The sequence below is a fragment of the Rhinatrema bivittatum genome, chromosome 3 (genome assembly GCF_901001135.1).
Source record: "Rhinatrema bivittatum chromosome 3, aRhiBiv1.1, whole genome shotgun sequence".
In the NCBI taxonomy this organism is placed as follows: domain Eukaryota; kingdom Metazoa; phylum Chordata; class Amphibia; order Gymnophiona; family Rhinatrematidae; genus Rhinatrema; species Rhinatrema bivittatum.
In genome coordinates this window covers 102,068,979-102,091,960 of record NC_042617.1, presented here as the reverse complement: position 1 = coordinate 102,091,960, position 22,982 = coordinate 102,068,979, and the positions used below count along the sequence as shown (strand labels likewise).

The following is a 22,982-nucleotide window of genomic DNA, read 5'->3' as shown; positions in this document are numbered from 1 at the left end:
CAAGGGATAGAGAAGGGAAAACAATGAAATCCCTCTTCTAGAGATGTATTCCTTATTGAGGTTTGCTCCTGTCAGCTCTGCTTCACTGAGTGAAAATCATCATAAAATACAGTTTAATCTCGAGAGCCTCATCCAGGAAGGACATCACTACTCCCCCTCCACTTTTCTTCTCTGACCCCTTAGCTTATCCCCATACTATCACCCATTGCTTACTAAAAACCTTAAAAAACAAAACAAAAAACCCCCAAATGTTTCATCCTTGGTATCTCTGAAAAAGAACCCAATCTCTTCCTTTTGATAAGCTTAACTGCAGGACTGGGGCTAAAGGTGGCAATGAGGCACAGATTGTCTGCTACCAAAAGATCAAAGTGGGAGAGAGAGCAGCAGTCACTAGGGATTATAGGAAGAAAGCTAGATTTAGCAACTCAGGAGCAAGATCTGGAACCCATTTTTGAGCTGGGGGGATACAGAAAGGAAGAAGAAAAATAAAAAAACAGTACATAGCAAGACAGGGTGGGAAGGCAGAGAGGAAGACATCAATAACAAGTATATTGATGTACAAGTTCACACAAATGTAAAAAAAAGTTTTAAAGAAATTTGGAATGGGTACGAGGGCAAAGAAAAAACAAAATCCCTGTAACATGGAAAAGATGGTCATCCTTCGGAAAATATACAGAATGATTCAAAAGATTAGGAGTGAAAAAAAGATTGGGCAGAAGAGCAGACACAAAAACAAGGGAGATGCTGGAAAGGCATTCGAAGAACTGGAACAAAACAAGGCAAAACGATTGAAAATATCTATTTTTGACTGGGACTGTTAGTTTTGCTTACATTGGGCTCAGTTCGTACTTCACGTTGTCTGTAATGTTATACAGCCTAACAAATGGAAACAGAACATCCTGGATTCATATGCAGAACTATTCACTGCATCCATTGTGTGGAGTAGTAAGAAAACTGATTTTTCTGTTAGTCACATAGGAAAACTGATGGAAAAAAATAAACGATTGTTCTGGTGTATCAGCAACAGGGATGCTACCATGGTAAATGGGAGATCACTGCGATGTTCTGACTCATCTGAGGAATGGATCAATCAAAAAAAAACAGGACACATGCAGAATTTTAAAAATTCACATTTTTGGTTACAGGAGACGTGCCAAAAACATGATGGCTTCCCACATCTCTGCAAAGAAAAGTATTATCAATGCATAACCCCCCCCCAAGTTTACGACGACGACTAAATGAAGAGCAGCAAAATTTGATTTCCAATTTAGGAAAATGACCAAGTTTATTCTCAAGTTGCTTTTCCACTTCAAATGGCAGGAAACTAAAATAATGAGAATGAACTTAATTATACTGTGTTTAAAGGGAGGGGCATAAATTAAGATTAAAGAAAGCATCAAAAGACATTTGCCTTCAGTACTAAAACACTTAGGAGACCGATCAGGTTAAGCTTACTGTCCTGCCTGCTCCCTGTATTTGCCCTTTTGGAAGGCAGAATGCATTGCTCCTAGAGATCTGATCCGAAGAATATAAGACCCGCTGAACTGGGTCGGAGCAGAACTCCACCTAGCCCAGTGGCAGTGAAAAGAAGTGCCTAAAAACCAGGGCAGGGGTAGCACGGCCCATCCCATCATATTCTTGTCATGTGAACTTCGTGTGTGCACATCTTAGAATGGGAAGTTCACTTACAAGCAGGGAAAATAAAAGCCTTATATGTACTTACACTCTCTTGGAACACTGCCCCATTAAATTCTAAAATCTCATTTTCACTGCTGCCTGCCTGCCTGCTGCCTGCACATGCACGCAGGTTATAAATTCAGTCCCCTCCAGAGGAAGGATGCTTACTTCAGCATTGTGAGGAAAGCAGCAGGCTCAACATCTGGTATACGGATTTCATCCTTATCTTCAGCAAGCTCTCCGTAAAACATGGCATGGAATACGGAGCTCCCGACAGCCAAAACATACTGCCAAGAAAGAAAACATCTTAGCCTGGGCTTCGAAGCAAAAGCATGTCTGATGAAAATAAAAAGGTGCACGTTGAAAAGAAATACAAATAAAAAAAATAGAAAAACATACGAGGCTCATCATAGAAGAAATCAAGATAAAGGTCCACCCTGGGTAATTTGTAAACAAATGGTTTTCAAGTGCCTGCTCTAAAAATGAAATTCCAACGCTCGCAACATTCATTAGAAAGGGATTTCCTATAAAATATTACTAGCTGGCAAGAACAGGGGTTTCACAACCTGCTTTACAGCATCTTTCATCGCAAAGCATGAACAACCCAGAAATACAAAAAGGAGTGGACCGGCTATCTGAGAATCAAGACCCCTTGTTGCCTGATAAAAACCACATCCACAAACTTTGCACTTAACACTGAAAAAAAAAAAAAAAAAATGTTTCCCTTTCTCATTCCTCCCCACGTCTGAACCGACAGGGCAGCTGTTGCTTACTTTGTGTCCTGGCAACCGCTGGGTCCCACCTGGTGGCCCCACCACAAAATGAACATCTGCCATCAATTCGTTGTTGAACATCATTGCATTTCTACGGGACAGAAACAAGACAATTATTTGAGTGGCTACTTTCCGGTCACTTAAAGAAAAAAAACAAAACCAAGACACATTAAAATACTGAACATTAAAAAACAAGCAACCAAAATGAAAGGAGAAAACACACTTGGGATCAAAGACCCTTCTCCCAATAGTAGCCCTTCTGCCTCCCAACCCCAGAAGATTTAAAATAAATAAATAAATAAACACATCAGCCTCCTTTTAAAACATGAGAGCCAGATGTGCCACAGAAACGAAGCATTTCTTCAAACACAAACAGCCCTGTAGAAATATTTTCCTTTAACAAAAAAAAAAAAAGTTTTCCACATTATGACAAACTGTGCTCACACGCATTGCTAAGAAAATCAAAGTCATGATTTTAAAAAGCCTGCTCTGCGATACGGAAGCACCCACTGCGGCTTTGCCCTCTCCCCGAGGTACGCATCTTACCTTTCTCTGATGGTGGGGTAGAGCCCCTGCCAGTTGGGAGCAGGAATAATGTTGTTGTTGTTAAGGTTTTGCTGGTGGAACTGCTGGACGGTATTGGAGTTTGGGCTGGCTAGTTTCTTGGTAGGAAAGATTTCAGCAGCCATCTTCTTCTTCTTTTTGGTCTTTAAGGTAATGATTTCATAGCAAACCGGTGGCAACTTGCTGGTGCTGGCACTGCCTTTCTTCGGGCCCTTCTTGGACCTGTTCTTCACGGTCTCTGGAAGCATCAAGAAGAAGGTGAGACATTTCATGTTCCTTCCCTTAACATCTACCATGAGGAGGCTTATATGTGTACAGCTGGAGTGCCAAACTAGGTTAAGAACAAAAAAAAAAAAAACAAAACCCGCAAAGAAATAAAAGAAAAAAAAAAAAAAAGAGTTCAAGCTGCTAATAAAGAAACAGCAAACGCCGAGATCTGGCTTCTTTTCCAGCAAGCCAAGGTGACCTTTTCCACGTGCTGAATCAGAAAGCTAGCTTCAAGTTTGATCCAGTACCTCGTTTGTTAAACATATCCCCGTCATGATTCCAGGATTTCTTGCTGGGAAAACCCTTTCCAAAAACCCTCTGAAATGGAATAAGCCACACTGTGCCGAGAGCACGCGTCTCTCCCCTGCTGAATTAGGTGAGCAAGGAGGTGTGCATGCAAGCCCTGCTAGTTCGTTCAGCTTTGCTGAAGTTGCACGGTGAATGGATCTGAGGAGAGAGAGAGAGAGCAGGTATTGCAGCCCTGCAGATGGAGTCAGACAGCCAGAGCTTGGAGCCAATAGCTTAAGCCACCAATAACGATTGGACCAAGCAGCACGGCACAGAGACAACTATTATAATATGCACAAGCTCTAATTTTAAAGGGGCAGACATTGCACTGTTCTATTTAATGGGTAATATATTGAATTAAAAAAAAACAAAACAAAACAAAACAAAAGCTCTGCATACGCAGTCTGCACCAAGCCTAAACATTTTGCGGTGCATGTCGTTTTGCAAATGAAAGCAGACTTCACGTGTTCATTCTGAAATTGCTCAATTGTTTCAACTACAGCTGCAATGCTCGCAAATACTACTGTGTAATGCTCCCTCCCCTACAAGTATAAGATCAGAATCTTCTATTCAACATCCTAAAATAAAAGCACTGCACTTGGAAAGGATTACCGTGGAATTACATATAAAAATTTCAGACACGACTCTTTTGCATTCAAGTTAACAGGGTCTTTCAGTCCTGTTTTATTGCACTGAAAACTGAATAGAGATGAGGTCACAGCATAGATTTAATGCATTCTCCTTCTAACTAGCATAATAGTCCTTGACAGCAGTCCCAAATCACTAAACTGTGCTAATTAAGCCAACAGTTTTTCCAGACACGACTGCATTCTAGCTTATAAAATCAAACGCACTAAAACCGGAAATTTAAATTCCAGGGCATTTATATAGCTCCCTATAGCTAATACATATAGGTATACCTGCCTAGCCCAAAGAGTGCACAGTCCAAATGGCAACCTGAAGTAATGGCAAATAAAGTGTCTTGTCAAAGGTCACAAGGAAGATCCATGGAAGAAGCAGAATCTGAAGCCTGAACATTTAATGGTCCCTAGCACATTATTCCAACTACTATGCCTATACCACCACTTCCATAACCCCAGTCAATGGTTTACAAGTAGCAGTTCTGTACATTATCTTTTAGATCATTTTTAAAGTCTGTGGTATATAAACACTTAGAAATCATTAATAAACTGATTATGCATCTGAAACTTAAGGTAACATACCAGTTACTATATTAACCCTGTGCCTCGCACATAAACTACAGACCGAGTACACGCATGAAAATACCAAAAAAAGAAAAACACAGCCCGGTACATGGGATCACCTTAGATTAATATGAACTATATGTATAATATAGAGACTCAAACTGATACACCTCAACAGTTTCTTCTAATGAGTAGCCTGACTGGTTTGAAATTGGGTTTTTTCTGTTTTTTTTGGGTTTTTTTTTAACATTGGTGGCAGTTGTTCACTTGCTGAATGACATCAAAGTGAACATTTTACAAATTGTATGTTTTCCGTTGCAGAAAGAAGAATCTTTTCCAAAATGGAGGCGTGTTTACCCCCTGATACAGAGTTATATACAGCGATCTCTTGAAACGGCCGTTCAGCCTCGGGTTGACCGGTCAACAGCGTTCACACTTCGTATGAAGATAAGTGTTGGTGTTGTCAACAAGTTCACAAAAGTAATTAAAAGAGCGCGTTGAAAAAAACGACTGAATAATATTTAATTGCATAAAGAAAATGAGCATAGAAAGTGAGCACAGAAAAAAATGAGAGAAACTAATGATGAGAGTGTTTCCCCGCAGCACACAGGCTGTTGAGGTTTGAGGTCACCATATTATACATTTAAAGGTGAATTTTAAAACCGATGCATGCATGGGTCGGTCCGTGCCCAGGGATGCGGCTATTTTATAACATAAGCGAGCATGTTATAAGATAGCCTGGCCATGCGCACATGTGCGCTGAATTTTAAGTGGGCATGCGCCTGTGAGTGCAAATCCCGCTTCTACCACATAAGTGTGTGTGTGTTTGTGTGGGGGGATTTTAAAAGGGACGTGTGCCAATCCATTTGCCAGTTTTACCAGTTCATTCCCAATTCACCCAGTTAACCTCTTTGAAATGGCTTTTTTTTTCTGGTACTTACACGCCCATCCATAGCAGAAGTAAAGTTTACGAGGCAGGGGGCCTTGGCACATGCTGGATCGCGTAAATATTCACGTGTAAATTTTTGTGAAAGTCTCGAAATGCCCATGTACTGCCCAAGGCCCCCCCCCCCCCCGCCCCCCCCCTTAAACTACACCCACACCCCTCATCTTTTTGAGAAGCTCTGAGATGTATTCATTTACGTGCGAATCCGGGTGGTTTTTAAAATCTGCTCGACGCACGCGAGTCCTACATATTTGCACATCCCCTAATTTTAGTGTGCGTCAGGCTTTTAAATTTCACCTAATAATGAAACATATGCTTCACATTAATCTAAGGTGATCCAGTGTACTGGGCTGTTTTTTTTGTTATTTCCAGTCAAAATAGTTTGCATTATACTGAAGCTGACAAAAATCATTAGCTTTTGCTTTCTATGAGAAACCTCCAAATAAGACAGAATAGGTCCCTTTCAAGCGTCAAGACGGTTTTAGGTGACATATGGTGAAGTAGCAGTTGCCAAGGAAAGACAGTGTTCCTCCAGCCAATGTACATTGGTGCCTTCAGACCTGATCACCGCTGCCTAATGCTCAGATCCAAACTAGCACCTGGGCACTGCTCTCAACACCTCACAGCAATAAGGGACACCAGCAGTGGTTCTTAAACATGTAGAAGATTCTTTCTAAGAATGAGTAATGCCTCTTCCTAGCTACAGCATGAGCTCCATAGTGTGGTATGTAGTGGGCAGCATGCAGGGCATGAACAACTGGACCCAGCGTTGTGCAGCACACATACACATGCAGAACCTACTCATCTTCCCCTTCCCAAGTCTCTTCAGCCTCTATGTTAACCCAAGGCTCACTAAGACAGGGAGAGCATGCACGGAGTACTGCCTGTAGTACCCACTTGGAGTGCTGGGAGCAGCAGCAGAGGAAATGCAGCAGTGAAAGTAACTTACTAAGCCCAGATGTCTGCACCACACAACTTCTCCCTTCTCCTGCATGTGAATATAGAGGAAGAGGGCCCATTGTAATGGGTTGTGTGTGCCTGTGTTCCCTTTCTCCATGTGTTTTAAAGTTTGGAAGAGACCGGAGAGGTTTTCAGTTCTTCCCTAATTCTTCTTTTGACTATATGAGTCTTTTCTATGTCTGCACTGCCTGCTCCTTTAGATTGCTTCATCAAGCCCAAAATCCCATCTCTGACCTCCACACTGGGACCTGGCAGGTACTTGGAAGAATGCAGCGGATGCTAATGAGGAGATCCACTCCCTGTTGCTCCTTCTTAGACATTGTGATCCCTACTTCTACTTGACTAATAGTTGCTAACAGACCTATCCCCCAATAACTTGTCCAAGCCTTTTTTTTCTTTTTAAACCCAACTATACTACTAGCCTTGACTACATCCTCTGGCAACAAATTTCACAGCGTAACTATGCACAGACTGAAAAGATACTTCTTAGATTTGTCTTAAATCTTCTACCACTTAGTTTTATGGTGTGCCCCCGAGTTCTATTACTATTTGCAAGGTTAAATATCCGTTCCCTATTAACTTGTTCCACACAATATACAATTTTATACATCTCTGTCAGGTACCCTTCTCTGTTGTATCTTCTCCAAAATGAAGAACCCTAAATTATTTGGACTTTCTTCATAGGGGAGCCCCGTTTCATTTATCATTTTTCTTATTCTGCCTTTTCTAGTTCTTCTACATATTATTTGAGAAGGAATGACAAACTGCACACAAACCATAGACTCAGAGGCATTATGGATATTTTTGGTTTTCTATTTCATTTCGAACAATTCCTATTTGCTTTTCTTGACCACCGCCGCACACTGGGCGGAGAATTTCAGAGGGTAATTTTCAAAGGTGTTTCCATGAGTAAAACAGTGTCAAACAGTACACGCAGAGAGGAGAAGGGGGTTAGGACTTACCCACACACGCACTAAATTTGACCAGAAAAAATACACACACAACTAGCAGGTGGACAAGGCCTGTGTGCCTACTGTTTTCCAACCCAATTTTCAAGGGGAATGTTTATCCTTTGAAAGGTGACAGTCTGTGGGTAAAAGGTACACTTCTGAACATAGTCTAAAAGTTGCCTTCTCGATGTGTTCTCCAACAATGAACACCAAGGTCCTTTTCCTGAGTGCTAACTCCTAATGTACAACTGAGCACTGGATCATTTTCAAAAGGGACTTCTGTGATTAAAGTAGAGCTTTACCTGCAAAGGTAGTCCCACCATGCAACTAATATGCACATAATTTTGTGAGCACAGATGAGAGGCATCCAGGGGGAGGACTCTGGATGAGGATGGGATTTAAGCACACCAAATAGCAGGTATAACTGTGCACATAGTTTTGCTGGGATAATTTTTGAAATGGACTTATGTGCTTACGTCCGCTTTGAAAATTGAGGTAACTTATGCGAGATGCTACAAAAGTATCCTATTTTTTCTCTCTGCGCATCACTTTGCATTGGGTCAACATTAAACTTTATCGGCCATTTAGATGCCCAGATCCCCAGTCTTGCAAGGCTCTCCCAATGACTCCTCACAATCTGTTTTGCATTTTAACTATTTTGAATAAATAGGGTCATCTACAAATCTCATTTACTGCTCCCTTTTCCAGATTTTACCGGATACATTAAAGAGTGGCTCCGGTACTTGCGGTTTTTCTTGGAAAATCAGCAAGTACAAAGAAGTACACTGGTTAAAGGTGCCCACATACTTTCACTTTAAGTGGCAGCGGAGTGAAATAGTCCCTGAATACGTCCATGTTCTTTTCCTCCCTAACCTAAGTTCGCCCCACAGAGCATCTGCTTTTAATGCGGCTGATGGTATGCAGGCCGTGGAACCCCACACATGCTTTTAGCCACATTTGAGGGGGGGGATGTTCAGTCAGGGTCAACTTAGCCAAGAAAATGCTTTTGAAACTTGCCCAGCCCATCTGATGGTTTTTATTCTGAAATTGCCACACCCAGTGTCAACCAAGTCACACCTACTTTACTAATTCAGTAATATATAACAGGGGCCTTTAAGGAATGAAATCTTTCATAATACACATGCTGACAGCACTAAAATAGAGAGAAAATGAAAAATCACCCAAAAATGTGCCGTATGAACTGGTGCAGGCCAATCCCTGATAACAGAAAAGGCAATTTCATTAGCCCACATTTGGATGTGTGCTGGCTTTATACACACATTATCTTGCCTTTTAGGGCTTGTTTAGGTTATTTTGTTCTGCATTGTTGGACTTTCTATTGCTTGTATACATTTTATTTTTACAGTTTACCAGCTAAACTTAATTGGATATCTTCTCTCTTACTATTCCACTAAATTAAGTGAGCTAGAAGGTATAAATATAATTTTACTGCTTGAACTCCATGAGGGCTTCCATTGCAATCAGAGCCAGGGCTGGAATCCAGTGCCCTGCACCTTCGTTTGCAGCTACTTCGGGAGCTTTCTCCCTACTTTGTACCCATCTTACCCAACCTTCACGGGGACAGGCCTCAGGCGGCTTATACTAATTTGTATTATGCAGGGTACAGTGCCAGATGTAGGCTCAGCAGGCCAATGCTATTCCTTTTAGGAAGAGTTTCCAAGGATCTTTTGTGTTGCTGCTGCTGCTGCTCCTCCTCCTCCTCCTCTCATTAGTCTGCTGGCCTGCTAAGCAGGATCCTCATTATTGCAGGCCTCAGCTATGTATGCAGACCGGCTGGTGGTTCCTGTGATGCAGCTCAGGCCTACCTGAAGAGCTGTACTGATTGCTTGGCAAGTGGCTGGCAACAGGAACTGAATTTAAAGGGACTGTGGTCGGGCCAAAAGTCTCCTCCCAAGTTACTTTCACCGTTACCTTCTGGTCTCCCATAATCACGCAATACCAGTATAGAAAAGTTCTTAAATAAACAAATAAATAGATAACTAGACAGAACGCTAGAGGACTACTGGTTGAAGGTCTTGGTGCAAAATATCATGGTACCTAGTTGGATCATAGCACAAGAGGAGGGCGGAGTGAACAACACACACATATAGAGAATTCACAACAAAAAAATGTATGGCATAAAGTATACTGGACAACAATAGTGTAACATCACAAAGATTGTTTATTTTACATATACACACTGAACAATGTGCACGAAATTAAATACACAGTAAACAATTTTGTGAATGCGAAGGACCCCGACACGGCCGTGTTTCGCATCAAGCTGCGTCAGGGGGACCGGAGATTTCCAAAATTGTGTATTGTGTAAGGAGCAATATATTTTTTAGCAGCTGAGACACCCGCTGGAAACCAGCTTAAAAGGTAAGATGTGAAAAGGTTTTTAGAATTTTGCTCGTAGCGTGAAGCTCAATGTGAGTCCTGGAAAAATCGCGGCGAGAAGTGCTTCAAGGCACTGGTAGGACCGGCAAGCCGCTTAAGTCAGGGACATTCAAAGAAGTTTTTTTTAATTTCATTATTTAATTCATTTTCAGATTGGGCATGAGTGCCGGACCCCACACGGAAGAAATTTGTTTCAAACAACCCGATGTCTCAAAGACAGAAGGAATTTACAGTGTTTAGATTCTAGAATCGGACCAGAAGGTCTCCAAACGTCAAACTGAAGGAGTTGAAAGAAACCTGTTACGGCATAAACAGCTGGCAATATATCTGCTCAGTTAATGGGGAATGAATGTATCCCACTAAGTGACAGATTCAAGAGTAAGGAGACCCCCCCCCCCCTACATGCCAGAGGACAGGAGGGGTGGGGAGAAACAGAGAAACATGTCTTCTTATGAGAAGGTATTTTTTTAATCATTTTATTTATAATTAGTTATTCATGTAAACCGTTGTGATGGATTCCTCTAAATGACGGTATATAAAACCTTATATATAAATAAATAAATAAATAAATAAATAAATAAAAGACAGCCTAGAGGAGGTGGGCATGATATTGAGAAAGATTATCACTCCTTTTATAGTAGACTGGTTTAACAAGTATTTCAAGATGAACCCCTTTTCAAAAAGCTTCAGCTCCAAAGCCTCCTTTTCCCTACCAGAAACAGAAGGAAAACCAAACCTCTCGTAATACTTCTCCAGAGTCCTCCTATCCTAAGACTTGCTTCAGAGAGAGATCTCTAGCATTCCTGGAGAGCTATCCTTCAGCATGGAAGTGGTGACAGCAACCAGAAAGCCTTGCTATTCACAGGACCAGAAATAGGGTTGTTAACTAGATGGGAGGTACGATATTTATCCGGGTGCGAGGAGGAGAGGAAGGTAATTCACATTCTGGGAAGGTCTTTTAGATTCAAGATATGTCTTCTTAATTTTACTTTGATACGGGAAGTTTAGAGACAGTCAAGGGAGCTAATGCAAAGCGCATTTCCAAACTGATCAACCCGGTCCTTAGGACACACATGGTAAGTCAGGTTTTCAGGATACCCACAATGAAAATGCATGAGATAGATCTGCATACAGTAGAAGCAGTGCATGCAAATCTATCTCATGAATATTCACTATGGGTATCCTGAACACCTGACTGGTTGGGTATGCCCTGAAGACTGAGTAGATAACCACTAGGTTAGACTTCCAAAGGAAGAGAGATGAACAAGTGGGATTTGGTCCTAAGGTGGACACAATGGTGCAGAGCCAAATTCCTAGCAGGCAAAGCCTATGATTTAATAGCAATGTCAGCTAAACTGATAGCAGATGGGATATCTGGTTATTGACTTTTCTTCTAAGCATACTTGATGGGGTTACCTTTGAAGGTAAACATCTATTTGGCTCACAGATCGTATGTTTTGGCAGAGTAAGATGATCTTCCTCATGCAGAAAAGCCATTTTCAGAGGTCCTTTACTTACTGACCCAGTACTGTACTGCAAAAGACACAACAAATTTATGGTATAGAAGATTCTTCATATAGAATTCCTGTTCTTCATCATTCAGGCAACAGAGTTAAGGATTTTCTGTACTCCTTGAATCTCCATTACAGGATGTCCTCATGCCATTAATTTACGGTGGACAGTCAACATTTTCAGTCCAGCATCTTCTCATTCAGCTTGGCTTCAGCTTCAAGGGCATTTACAAATATGCAACCTACACCAGTACCAATGCATTAGAAATAAGGAACTCTTTGTGTATCCATATATGGATGATACCTTGAGAACAGCCACCACTTTCTCTCAAAAAAGATGTGGCTGTTATCAAGGTATCATCCACTTGTGACTGGATCATCAACTGGGAGAACTCATATCCTTGGCCATCTGAAAAAAAATTGTATCATTTGAATTTCTTACTCGGAACAATATAACACTGCTGAAGGATCAAGTGACCCATCTAAAGGAAGCATTAAGACACAGAAATCTCAAAAAAGCAGTGATGGCAGAGCAGTGCTTATGCCTATTAGGCCTCACAGAAGTGAAAACAGATGGTATCATGGGCCAGGTGCCATATATGACAGCATAACATCTATTGATGAATGCTGCTGAGAAAGCGGATTCAAGTCTTTAGTTGTCTACTTTCTGACCTTGTAAGAGAGAGTTTAGAAAGAATCACCTTTTGAGAAAAAAAAATGGATAACCAGTTTGACAGATGTGAGTTTGTTCAGATGAGAAGTCACTGAAGGCCTGATATACTAAGTATTTTTACCATTGACACCAAATAGGGAAAAACCCTTTAGCAGATCAGGACCTATGTTAGAATTTTTAGATCAAAGACTTTGGCCTCGGGTAGAAAGAAAGCTGTGCATAAATATTCAGAAAACAAGAGCACTGGGGAATGCTCTAATCAAGTAACCTTTCAGCCAAGAAATAGTGCAAAAGAAATCTGCATAAATATCAAACATTTTGGTAATACTAATGTAGTTCAACAAGAGGGACAAAAGGATTCTGTCTAGGGTGAACAGAATCATTTGTTTATGGGAGAAAATGAATTCACAAGTGGAGTGGCTGAGCAGACGCTGCCTATAATCAGGAGAGTGGCAATTAATCCAAGAATTTTCCTGTCCATACTCAGGTGATGGATAGTTACTCAAACCTTACAGTGTGTCTTGCTTCAACAGGGGTTTGTAGGGGTTTTTTTCTTTTTTTTTCTTAGCTGATTCAGAAATCTCTGGGTAGTGGCTACGAATGCACTGTGTCGGCAGTAGAGCAACTTGTGCCGCACATTCTTGTTTCATGGTTTTGAGGGGAAAGGAGGTAGGAAAAATAGATGCCGCAAAAGGATCTGGCCAGACTACCATGGTTTCTAAGCCTTGTGGAAATAAATGAGTGATGAATCCTTTCACGCTTCCTCTTAGAGGAGGATATAATCAGTCAAAAGAACCCAGAATCATCTGAAGGCTTTGGAATTGAGAGCTTTCCCTAAAGAAAAAAAAAAGCAGATAAGATACAGTCGGGGCGGGGGGGGGGGGGTGTCAGTTAATTGCTGGAGGTTCAGACCTTTTGGTGAACTGCAGTCAAAAAGCAGATTTTTTTTTTTCCAAATATTTCCTGTCATAAGAAAAGCAACTTGACCACTATTTGTTGCGTTTTCAAAATTCTAGAGATTCACCCCAGGTAGGTGGCAGAATGGGTCTATAATCCCAATTATAGAGCTCGACTCTGCCCCCACTGCAGCCCAAGAATGGCAACTCATCTCCCTGAAAAACCCCTGCTCATTTTAGTTCTGCATTCGTTTATACTGATGATGCCCATTTTGGCGGTGAGCCTCATCCATCATTGCAATGCTGTATGCTGGCTTACCGTCCAGGCTCATTCACAAACTACTATTGTAAGAACCTTGCAGCCAGGGTGCTAGCAGGCGCCGCCTCTCTACACTGGCTGCTGCTGGCAGCGACAGCCGAGTTTAAACTCCTTGGCCCCTTGCTTTTTATAGGTAAGGGGACGGCACAAGTGGCAACAGATTACAGTGCTGTGCTCCCAAGTGGGATCTCTTGTCACTCTGTCACTCTCAGGAGCGTTTATTAAGAATGCCTACCTAGAGGACCACGCTCAGCCCATAACAGATCAGAGTTTTCAGTCGCAGCTCAGGAATTATGGGAAGAGTTTATCCCCCTGAGGCGCAACAAAAGTTAACTATCGCTATTTTCACAGAAGGGTTAAGGATTAAGAACTGGCCATCTGTGGGTTTTTTTCAATCAGAGGTATGGTGACTCGGTGGTTGTGTGTTGTTTTGGGTCATCTGTTTCTAACAAAAAGGACTGACATGCATAAACCCAAGTTTATACACATACATTTGCTTTTGAACATGATCGGGGGGGGGGAAGTCAGGGGAAAAGAATGCATGATTTTGTGTACATTTTTTGGGGGGGAGGGGGCCTTTTAGGAAGATGGTTGGCCATTGGCTGAATTTTGTGTCATTTCCCCAACTGCGGGTTAGTAAATCACCCCCCCCCCTTTATTTGCCAGAATAGAAGAATATAAATCAAGGCCCCCGAGGAATAATACATTTATACCAAAAAATGTAAACTTTTTAAAAAAGTTCTTACTCATCAAGGGTGGATGGGAGAGCAGGGGCATCAACTGTTTATTTCGGTAAACCAGGCAGGCGGCAGGGGGAAGCCATCCAATGAACCCCTACCACTTTTCTTTTTAAATTGCACTTGGAGGGGGTTTGGTTGTAGTGGTGGTAGGGGCTCGGCCTGGCCTGCCTGGGGTGTTTTTGGGTTTTTTTTAACATTTTGATTATGGGTATGGCAATTCAGGCTGCAAGCACACACCATATTTTCTTCTCTTCCCTTTGCCATTTAATCAGCTATTTTCTTTTCAATACAGCCGATTAAGCCTAAAGTTATCTGTCTACATGACTCCAAATGACTTTAAACCTAACCGGCAATATTCAAAAGTTGGCCAGATAAACTTTAATCCTAGATTATTTATCCTTCTGAATATCCCAAATAACTTACTAACTTTAATCGACACGCTAGCTGTTTTAGGGATTTTGAATATTGGCCCCTTATTGTTTTGGCAGGCAGGCAATAGTGGAAAAAACCATTCAGAAGAATTCTGCTGGCTACATTTAACCACCCAAAAAGACACTACATGCATCAGACTGACAACGGCCTAGCAGATGAGGAATCTCTTACCTGCTTTCTGTTGGTCTGTTGCCAGTCTGGACAAACCTGGTGAAGCTAAGTGCATGATAAACTGTGGGCTTGGTATAAATTTATGCTCATTTTCTAACTCAGTGGTGGGCAAACTACAGCTCGCGGGACAAAACCAGCCTTTAAAGGTTTTTAATGTGGACTGCTTATCACCTGGACACTTTCTATGATGTGCAGCCCATCGATACTCTGTCTGCCCAACATCATCCTCAAAGGCTAAGTTATCTCCCTTGATGATGCCTGAGCAGGGAGGTTGGAACATCGGCACGTTTTAATGCAAGGAGAAGCCCCCATTCGTTGGTGTGCTGGTGAGGACCCCCCCAGCAGCGAGGAAAGACCCCATTCGTCAGCACTGGTGGGGTTTCCATCTCTGATCAGCGAGGAAAGACCTGGTGCATTGTGGCACTGGCAGAATTTCCACTCCCCGCCAGCAAGAAGGCAACCCAGTTGGTCGGCGTGAGGAGAAACATGCTGCATCAGCGCTGGCAGGGTTTCCACGCCTTGCCAGCGAGGAGAGGCCCTGCGGTGAAGAGTGATGGAGTAAGGGAAGAGACAGAGAGGGAGGTGTAGGAAGGAACAGAGAGGAAAAGAAGGGAAAGTGATGAGTATGGTGAGTGAAATGGAAGGGACAGATATGAGTGAGAAGGGGAGGTGACGGAAGGAAATGAGTGAGTATGTGGGAGAGAGGGGCTAGTGACTGAGTGGGAAGGGGCGAGAATGAGAAACAGAGGGTGAGAAGGGGTGACTGACAGAGGGAAGGGGAGGAATAGGAGGGTAGAGAAATGAAGGGATTGAATGAGAGGGAGTGAAGGAGGAGTGAGTGGGATTGACGGGCGAGTGGCAGTATGGGGGTTAGTGACGGAAGGAAAGAGGATGAATGACTGATGGTGAGTGAAAGGGAGGAAGTAGAAGAGAGGAGTGAGAAGAGAGGGTAGAAGGGAGCATGAGTGTGTGTGTGAGTGAATGAGTGTGTGTATATGGGAGGAGGTTTGTATAAGGGAGGAGGTTTCCTTCCCCTTACTAATCCAAATCTATACTCTGACTGGGCTTTATTTTATAAGGAATGGTGATATTTCTGTTTTTGATTTCTTGCACTGCATAGGAGTCTGGCTTTTAGTGGTTTCCAGTCCAGTTTATCATTTTTGGACTGCATTTGTGACTAAGGTGAGGTAGTCTGCTAGCTGGGGAAATGCTTTTTACCTGTTGGGTTGAAGGTTTTTCTGATTTTGGTAGAGGCTGGAGATTCGTGATTGAAGGGGCTCCTTGGGTGCTAAAAATGATGGCGCTTAAGCCTGCAGGATACTGAAACGCCTGCAGGAAGTGGCGGAGATTTGATTGCTGGTCGAGGACCCGCCATGCCACGCCACCACCACCCTCTATCCCCTGTTGCGCTCGATAACTTGTAATGTGGCCCCAGCGCAAAATCATTTGCCCACCCCTGTTCTAACTTCGCCTCTTTTCACGCTCTCAGCATTTCAAGAAAGGACGCACCACAGAACTCTTTACGAAAGTGGGCCTTGGTCCAGACTGCTAAAAGAGGCTTCACAGAAAGAATTGGCCAAGTAAGAGAAACTGGCTGCAATGCAACACTGTACATGGACTATTTGGTTTATTTCAAGCACTGACTAGTTTGAGTCACTCATGAAATCAGCTTCAAATAGGACACAGCCTAATCTGAAATTCAATTTCACTGATCAGCAAAAAGGTATAAAAAGTTATGTTTAACCTGTAAAAAATAGCGGCTGCAAAGGACACACACACGCATAATACACCAAACTGAAGGTATTCCCTCATCACTGGAGGGGCACAGGCAAGAACCCCCTCCTCCTAGTATTCTGCCCCATGCCCATTAAATTTACTTACATAATTGCTCGCATAAGAAATAAGCCAGAGCTGTTCAACTGCTAATGACTGATCAAAACAGATTACACTTTTAACAAGTATTATTAATAGCAAACTGAGCCTTCTGTGCATTTCAGAAGTACATATTGCTGGTAATACTCACAGATATCAATTAGCATTACTGCGAAGTAATTAGTTTTGAAAGTCCAAGCGGTTCTGCCAAACTTCGTGGTCTTCCTTGGGAGCAGATGTGTTAGCAAGGGTCACAAAATCACCCCAACTCTGCTTCTGCCTGGTTCACATTTGCTACATCAGAAATGACAACCCATAACACAACACAAACAACTACATCAGATTCCACTATTCCAAACAAATAGCTGCCAGTTATTTACCAGTAAATTGTTAATAAAGGCCAAAAGCATTTGTACAATGTACCTTAAAAATATCACACAGAGTACAAATGCATTTCAAAAGCAGCTATCTCTGATTAATTCAGTTTTATCTAATTAGCATGGCACTTACATTCATCTTCTAGCTCTAAGGTTAAGTAACCCAGCCAAACTTCTTTTATCATCGTTCTCAGAATTAATCGAAAAATATTTATGAAACGCTGTTGGCAATTAAATTTAAACATGGCTGCCAAAGCCATTCAAATTTTTCCAATTTGTAAGCATACCTCCCCCTTCTGCATTATAGCACTCCAGTTCAAACTGGATACACATGAAAAATGAAGGGGGAAAGTCTACAGATACTGCAAAGGTGCTGGCTAGAAATGGAAAGAACGAATGCTGCACGGCAAGACCTCCACAGGAAAAAAAAAACCAGAAAGCCATTAATCAAATCCAGCAGAATAAGCAGACAAAACATTTTCTGGGGGCAAGTGAATTTTAACAACGTTCTTGTGTGTGGGTGAAGGAGACAACACTGCTTTAAGACACGATGAGGTCAATATTCAGTGGGCCAGCGAGAGGGAAAGTTACCCGGGGAGCTTTACCCAGATATTCAGCAGAAAATGCCTAGCTAAATATTCTTCTGGGTATACCCGCTTAAAAAGCTACCCGGGTAATTTTAAGGATATCTACTTTCCCGACCAGACTTGCCCGGATAACTTTAGATGGGTAAGCACTGAATATCAGCATTCACTGCCCTCTCGGCTCCGCCTCTTTTTACCCAACGTAATGAGTTACCCGGACAAACTAGCCAGGGAACAGGGAGGAATTTTGAAATCTGTTTTTGACTGGATAGCATATAAAAAAAAAAAAAAAAGGTAAAACGGGTATTGCCTATATAATTAACAAATCCAGATACCCATATATCATAATCAACCGTTTATTACAAAATTGGCATAAAAACTATTATCAAAAGTTACACAAACATATGTGTCCTACCCCAAACATGGATATACATACATCCATACAACAGAAAAGATCCAAATACATTTTCATATGCCCCTGTTGCAATCCTTCTGTGTACGCAACAAAGGCCTTTTGTTTCACCAATGGCTTCATCAGGGGATATTACATAACTAATATACATAACAATGGTTACTGGAGTGCGTTGTGGTATAATGTCCCAACCACAGTTATATGCTTGTAATGTTTATAGTACGTATTCCCAACACATTATTCAGACATGAATTCAATTTTCATCCAATGACCGACCCCAGATGTTATATTTCAGACACTGGGCGTCCATAAATATAAACCACCACAATATAGTATTCTTTCACAATGTCACAAAACCTCTCAACCCTATATTTTATACTCCGTCTAATACATAAATTCATCCTACCTTCAAACATACATTTCACTAGGCAGACTGGAGGCTGTAACCACTCATAAAATACAAAGTAATTGAACCAAAAACTTCTCCTCGGTCACTTGTATAGGCATAAACATACAAAATTCAAATCATTTTGAACACTTGACAAAATTCTTTAAAATACTGCAGAAAATCTTAAAAAGATAAATTAAATTGCTGCAATGTCATGGAGGAGTATTCTCACCAAGGAAATACTAAGCCTCAATGAAGAAAGGGAGAAAAGGTATTGGAACAAATCCTTTGGGACAGCCAGTCCGATACCATGATAAAAACCTAAGAACATAAGTACCATGCAAAACAGGGGTTAGGCGTGTCCAAAACATGCATCCAATCACGTGCGTAGGTAACAGCGCTCATCACTTGTAAATGCATGTTGAAGTTATTATCTATTCCCCCCCAATGCAAAAAAAAAAAAAAAAAAAGTGCGCCCGACGTACACATTTTTACTCGCCAAAATTAACGACTGCCCCGAACAGGCATCAATTTTGGAGGAACCCAAAATGTGTACAGTAAAGCAGAAAATACTACTTTTCTGTACTTCCTCTGACTTAATATCGTGGCGATATTAAGTCGAGGAACTAAAAAATTAGAAATGCCACCCCTAAAAAAAATTAAAAGGTGCCAGCAGTCAGGTTAGGAAAAGGAACGCTCAAAAATATTAAATTGGGTGCCCAGGAGAGGTGGATCAGCGCATGTTAAGGGAGTGGGCGTTCAATCATGAGCGCCCTTTTAACACGCACTGATATTGCATTGGCTTGTATGTTAGTTGCCTTGACAACATCTTACAGTTAGGGAAGGCGAACTGAGTTTATCTGGGGGCGCCGAAGTTAACATGGGCGCGAGCGGGTGGCTAGGCAACGGCGACAGGGTCGGGAAAAGGCTAAGGGGTAAGGGAGCCAATGATAGCGCGGCACGATTAAACGCTGCTCTGTATTGGTTCCCGGAGAGTTTAGTCAGTGTAGCTGGGGGCTGGCAGGTCAGTTGGGAATTCGGCAGCGGAGCGGGCGATTGTTTTTCTTGCTGCTTGCCGGTGTCAAATTCACAACTGCTGCGGTCGTTTTTCACGTTTCGCGGGTTAGAGGCCTTGGTGTTTGTGTCGTCATGCGGCGGGCGAGAGAGCGATCAGGTCCGTCGAGGGTGCGGGCTACTTCCCGCACTTTGCCTAAGCCGGGTCGGGAGCCGGGTACGGCGAGTCAGGCTTTACCTTCCCCGGTGAGTACTCGCAGGGCTCGTGCCCGGGCGACCCCGTCGGCGGCTGTTCACATCCCCCCCTATCGCTCCTGCGCTGCTGCCCTCGGACTCCGGTGAGAGTGGGCCGGAGCCCGAAGCCCCGACTTACCCCCTTAGCCCTGGCTCCCATTTCGGTTTACCTATGGGAGGTGCCTTGGGGGGGTCGCAGCCTCCTCCCACTGGCAGCGTGGTGCCGGCGTCGGCGTCTTCAGGGGATTTCGGTCAAGGGGGAGCGCCAGAGCGCGTCGTTGCTGTGGCGCCTGGAGGGGCGGGGTTTGGGGAGCCATCGGGACTTTCGCCTCCGGCGGTAGGGTTGTCCGCGGTGTTGCCGGATTCCCGGGGTGCGCGCTTTACTCGGGGCGCTTCCCTCCCCCCCCGGACTTGGCTCCCCCTGGTGCAGCGGAAGCGGCAAGGGGGCTCGGCTCCACGCCGCAGCGGGGGTCATCCGGGTTCAGGTTTCCCCAGGGGTGGCAGGGGCCTTAGGCGAGTTCCCCTTGCGGGCAGCAGTGGTAGTGCTGGGCCTATCGGGGTGGGCAGACGGGTTTCCGAACCCAGTGCTGCGGCCCGGCAGCCTGGGGTCAGCAGCGTTGCTCCTGGGTCGGGCCCGGTCCTTTCAGTGGTTTAGTCAGTGTAGCTGGGGCTGGCAGGTCAGTTGGGAATTCGGCAGCGGAGCGGGTGGTTGTTTTTCTTGCTTCCCTCCCGCCCACCCTGTGGTAATGTATGTACATGTTTTGTTGTATTTCTGAATGTTCGTCGCAGTTGGGCGGAAAACCCGAGCCAGATGTATTGTATTGTTTACAATTGTGAAGGGGCATTTCGGAGGGGGGGGGGGGGGAATGCTCGTGTAGCGTGGGGGCTGCTACACGGTAAGGCCTGAGACTTGACAAAAACTAGGCCCAACCTTTAACTGTGGCTGTTGCAAGGCTTTTAGTTGATGTCTTTCTCTTTCAAATTCCAGTTGATCTTTCCTCAGATCCTAACAAGGGGAAAATACTGACCCATGACCCTGATGAAGAAGATGGCAACTAAGGTGAGATCTCTGTTGCCTCAGAGCAGACATGCCCAGGAGGAAAGATGAGCTAGCTGACACTCTTTCCCACATCCTCTGACTCAAGATGGGACTCCCTAATCACAGGAGAAGACTCTCTCATTTGTTGAGGGCTAATTCCTATAGCCGGTAACTTTTGTGGTGAGCAACGTGTTAGTGTGTAACAAGGAAGGGCTCCAGTTAGCGGGAACCTATCTACTATTTTGTACAGAAGTTTCCTCTCCCCACTTCAGGAGTCAAGGAGGAAAAAGAAATTCAACAACTCAATGAGTTTGTCCACTGGCTGCTGTACTCTCTGGGCCAGAGTTGGAGAAAAGACATCCTCTTCAGAAACCCATATAGGGTCTTCATTACTTTGCTGTAAAAGAATTGATGTACTTGGCTACAATGAAAGATCAGGCATTCCATGCCGACCTGACTTCACTCTGCACCGGGATAACTGATGTCCGCACTGGGCGATTTTGTCCAGCAACTCTCTCATGGACACAAACTAGTAACAAAATTGTATCATAGAAGGAATCAATGCTGGCATCTCAAGCCTTTGCACCAATAGCACCTTAGAGTGTGTGCTCTGCGTTAACACTACCAATGATGCCTTGGATGGGTTAAAATCTGGATAAACAGATGCTTCAATGCAAAGGGCACTTTCTGCACCTTGAATATTGAAGGCATTATGTTGATGCAGCTCCAGTAGTGTTAGGTGCCAGTGATGGCCCCACAGCCATAGGCCATGCTGCTTAGTCTTCTTAGGCTCTGATTAGGAGACATATTCCACCTAGGTACCATCTTCCATGATTTTTTCAGTGCCAGGTGCTTCTGTACCTCTCCCAACCACAGGCCTTAGGTGGATCCAAAAGCTGGCATCATATTTCAGGGAGGGGAGGCAAGGGAAAGAGAGACTTAGTTCTCATTCCAGGACGAATATTAGCACCAGTGTCTGGACTAGTCTCGGTGCTTACCCTTAAGTGCTCTTCAGAGATCCCATATCTTCGAAGCCCGATACTGTTGAGTCCTGGGATCCATCCGACCACAGTTTAGCAATTAACTACGCCATGATCAGGCTCAAGCACTTATAGCAAGGCTTGTGGGCATCTTTGATAGACATCCAGTGCCCATAAAATGTAGGTCTTGAATCTGTATTTGCTGGCTTCTTCTTAGACCTTCTGCCTTCTTTTCTTGGTAGCACTTAAAAGTGCTTTTGAGGGGCTACCTAGGCAGCAAGGCAAGAACAAAATTTCTAGCTGCAACGAGGCAGACAAAAAAAACAATAGAAAAAACATCCGTGCGGAAGTTTGGACAAAAATGAGATGGAGGGGCTCAGACAGTGTACATGCAGGAACCATCACACTTGTTCAGTCAAATTTTTACTAAACTAGAAGAGTTGGTTTTGTTTGGTGCCATCTGATAACACCACTCATGTGTCATGGCGAATTCATCCCTTATCGACGGAGAAAGCTACAGATCACAGTTCACACTGGAATCAGCTCAAGTCTACATTAACTTCCTCACCCCTAGGTGTGAATGTTCCCTCCACAGCATCCCCAGCAGACACCAGAATCCTGGGCTAGGAATTGAACCCATGTCGTCCACTGCACAGCACAGCCATTAAGCCAATTCTTCCTTCCCCCAAATTGTTTTATTGATTTAAGATTAAGTTTTTGTAAGGTTTTTAACACCTATCATAGACTTAACAGATAAGAAATAACAGAGGCACTACATAATTATATAGTGATTGCTAAATGTCCTTTCCTGCTCAGAAGTTATAGCATGTCATGCAGTACTCTACTAAACCAACAAACCAAGTAAATTTGTGTTTTCTATACTAGTTTACAGCAGACTGAGGTTCCTAACAAATCATCTGGATAATTCCTCGATTTTTCTGGTAGATTTACTACTGACCTTATTCGATCATCACAAGCTACTGGAAAATGGTTTGGCTTACTGTTTCACTCAATGCACCTGCAATTTTACATCCAGTTTCAGGGCAATGAAATGCCTTTTGATTGGGGGTGGGGCAACCCTACAAAGCTTCACCCACTCTCCACCATCCCTGTGCCCCTTGCTGGTCTCTCTCTCTCTCTCTCCCTCCTTGCCCCCACACTCTCTCTCTCCATTCCTCTCCTCCCCTGCCCCACTCCCCTTGCTCTGTCTTCCTTTCTCCCTCAGTGATGAGCAGGAAAACAATGGTGCCTCAGGCCATGTCACCCTTCTCCTCTGCTGCCTGGCCCAACTGCTGCTTTGAACCATGTAG

The 22,982-nt window shown here is 43.4% G+C and overlaps 1 protein-coding gene across 5 annotated transcripts in view; it reads right to left on the bottom strand.

The window, feature by feature from the left end:
- The window catches only part of BTBD3 (BTB domain containing 3), a 64,340-nt gene that overhangs the window by 8,007 nt on the left and 33,351 nt on the right, over positions 1-22,982 (bottom strand). For 2 of the 5 annotated variants that reach the window (XM_029593546.1, XM_029593547.1), the window contains 3 exons: positions 2,997-3,252; positions 2,451-2,541; positions 1,846-1,964 (listed from right to left, as the gene is read on the bottom strand). In XM_029593546.1, coding sequence (XP_029449406.1) covers positions 1,846-1,964; positions 2,451-2,541; positions 2,997-3,139 — 353 coding nt within the window. In that variant the 5' untranslated portion in view covers positions 3,140-3,252. Of the gene's footprint in view, positions 1-1,845; positions 1,965-2,450; positions 2,542-2,996; positions 3,326-3,529; positions 3,729-16,795; positions 16,815-22,982 lie in introns of those variants that run through there. The other 3 variants (XM_029593545.1, XM_029593548.1, XM_029593544.1) reach the window with 3 other exon arrangements.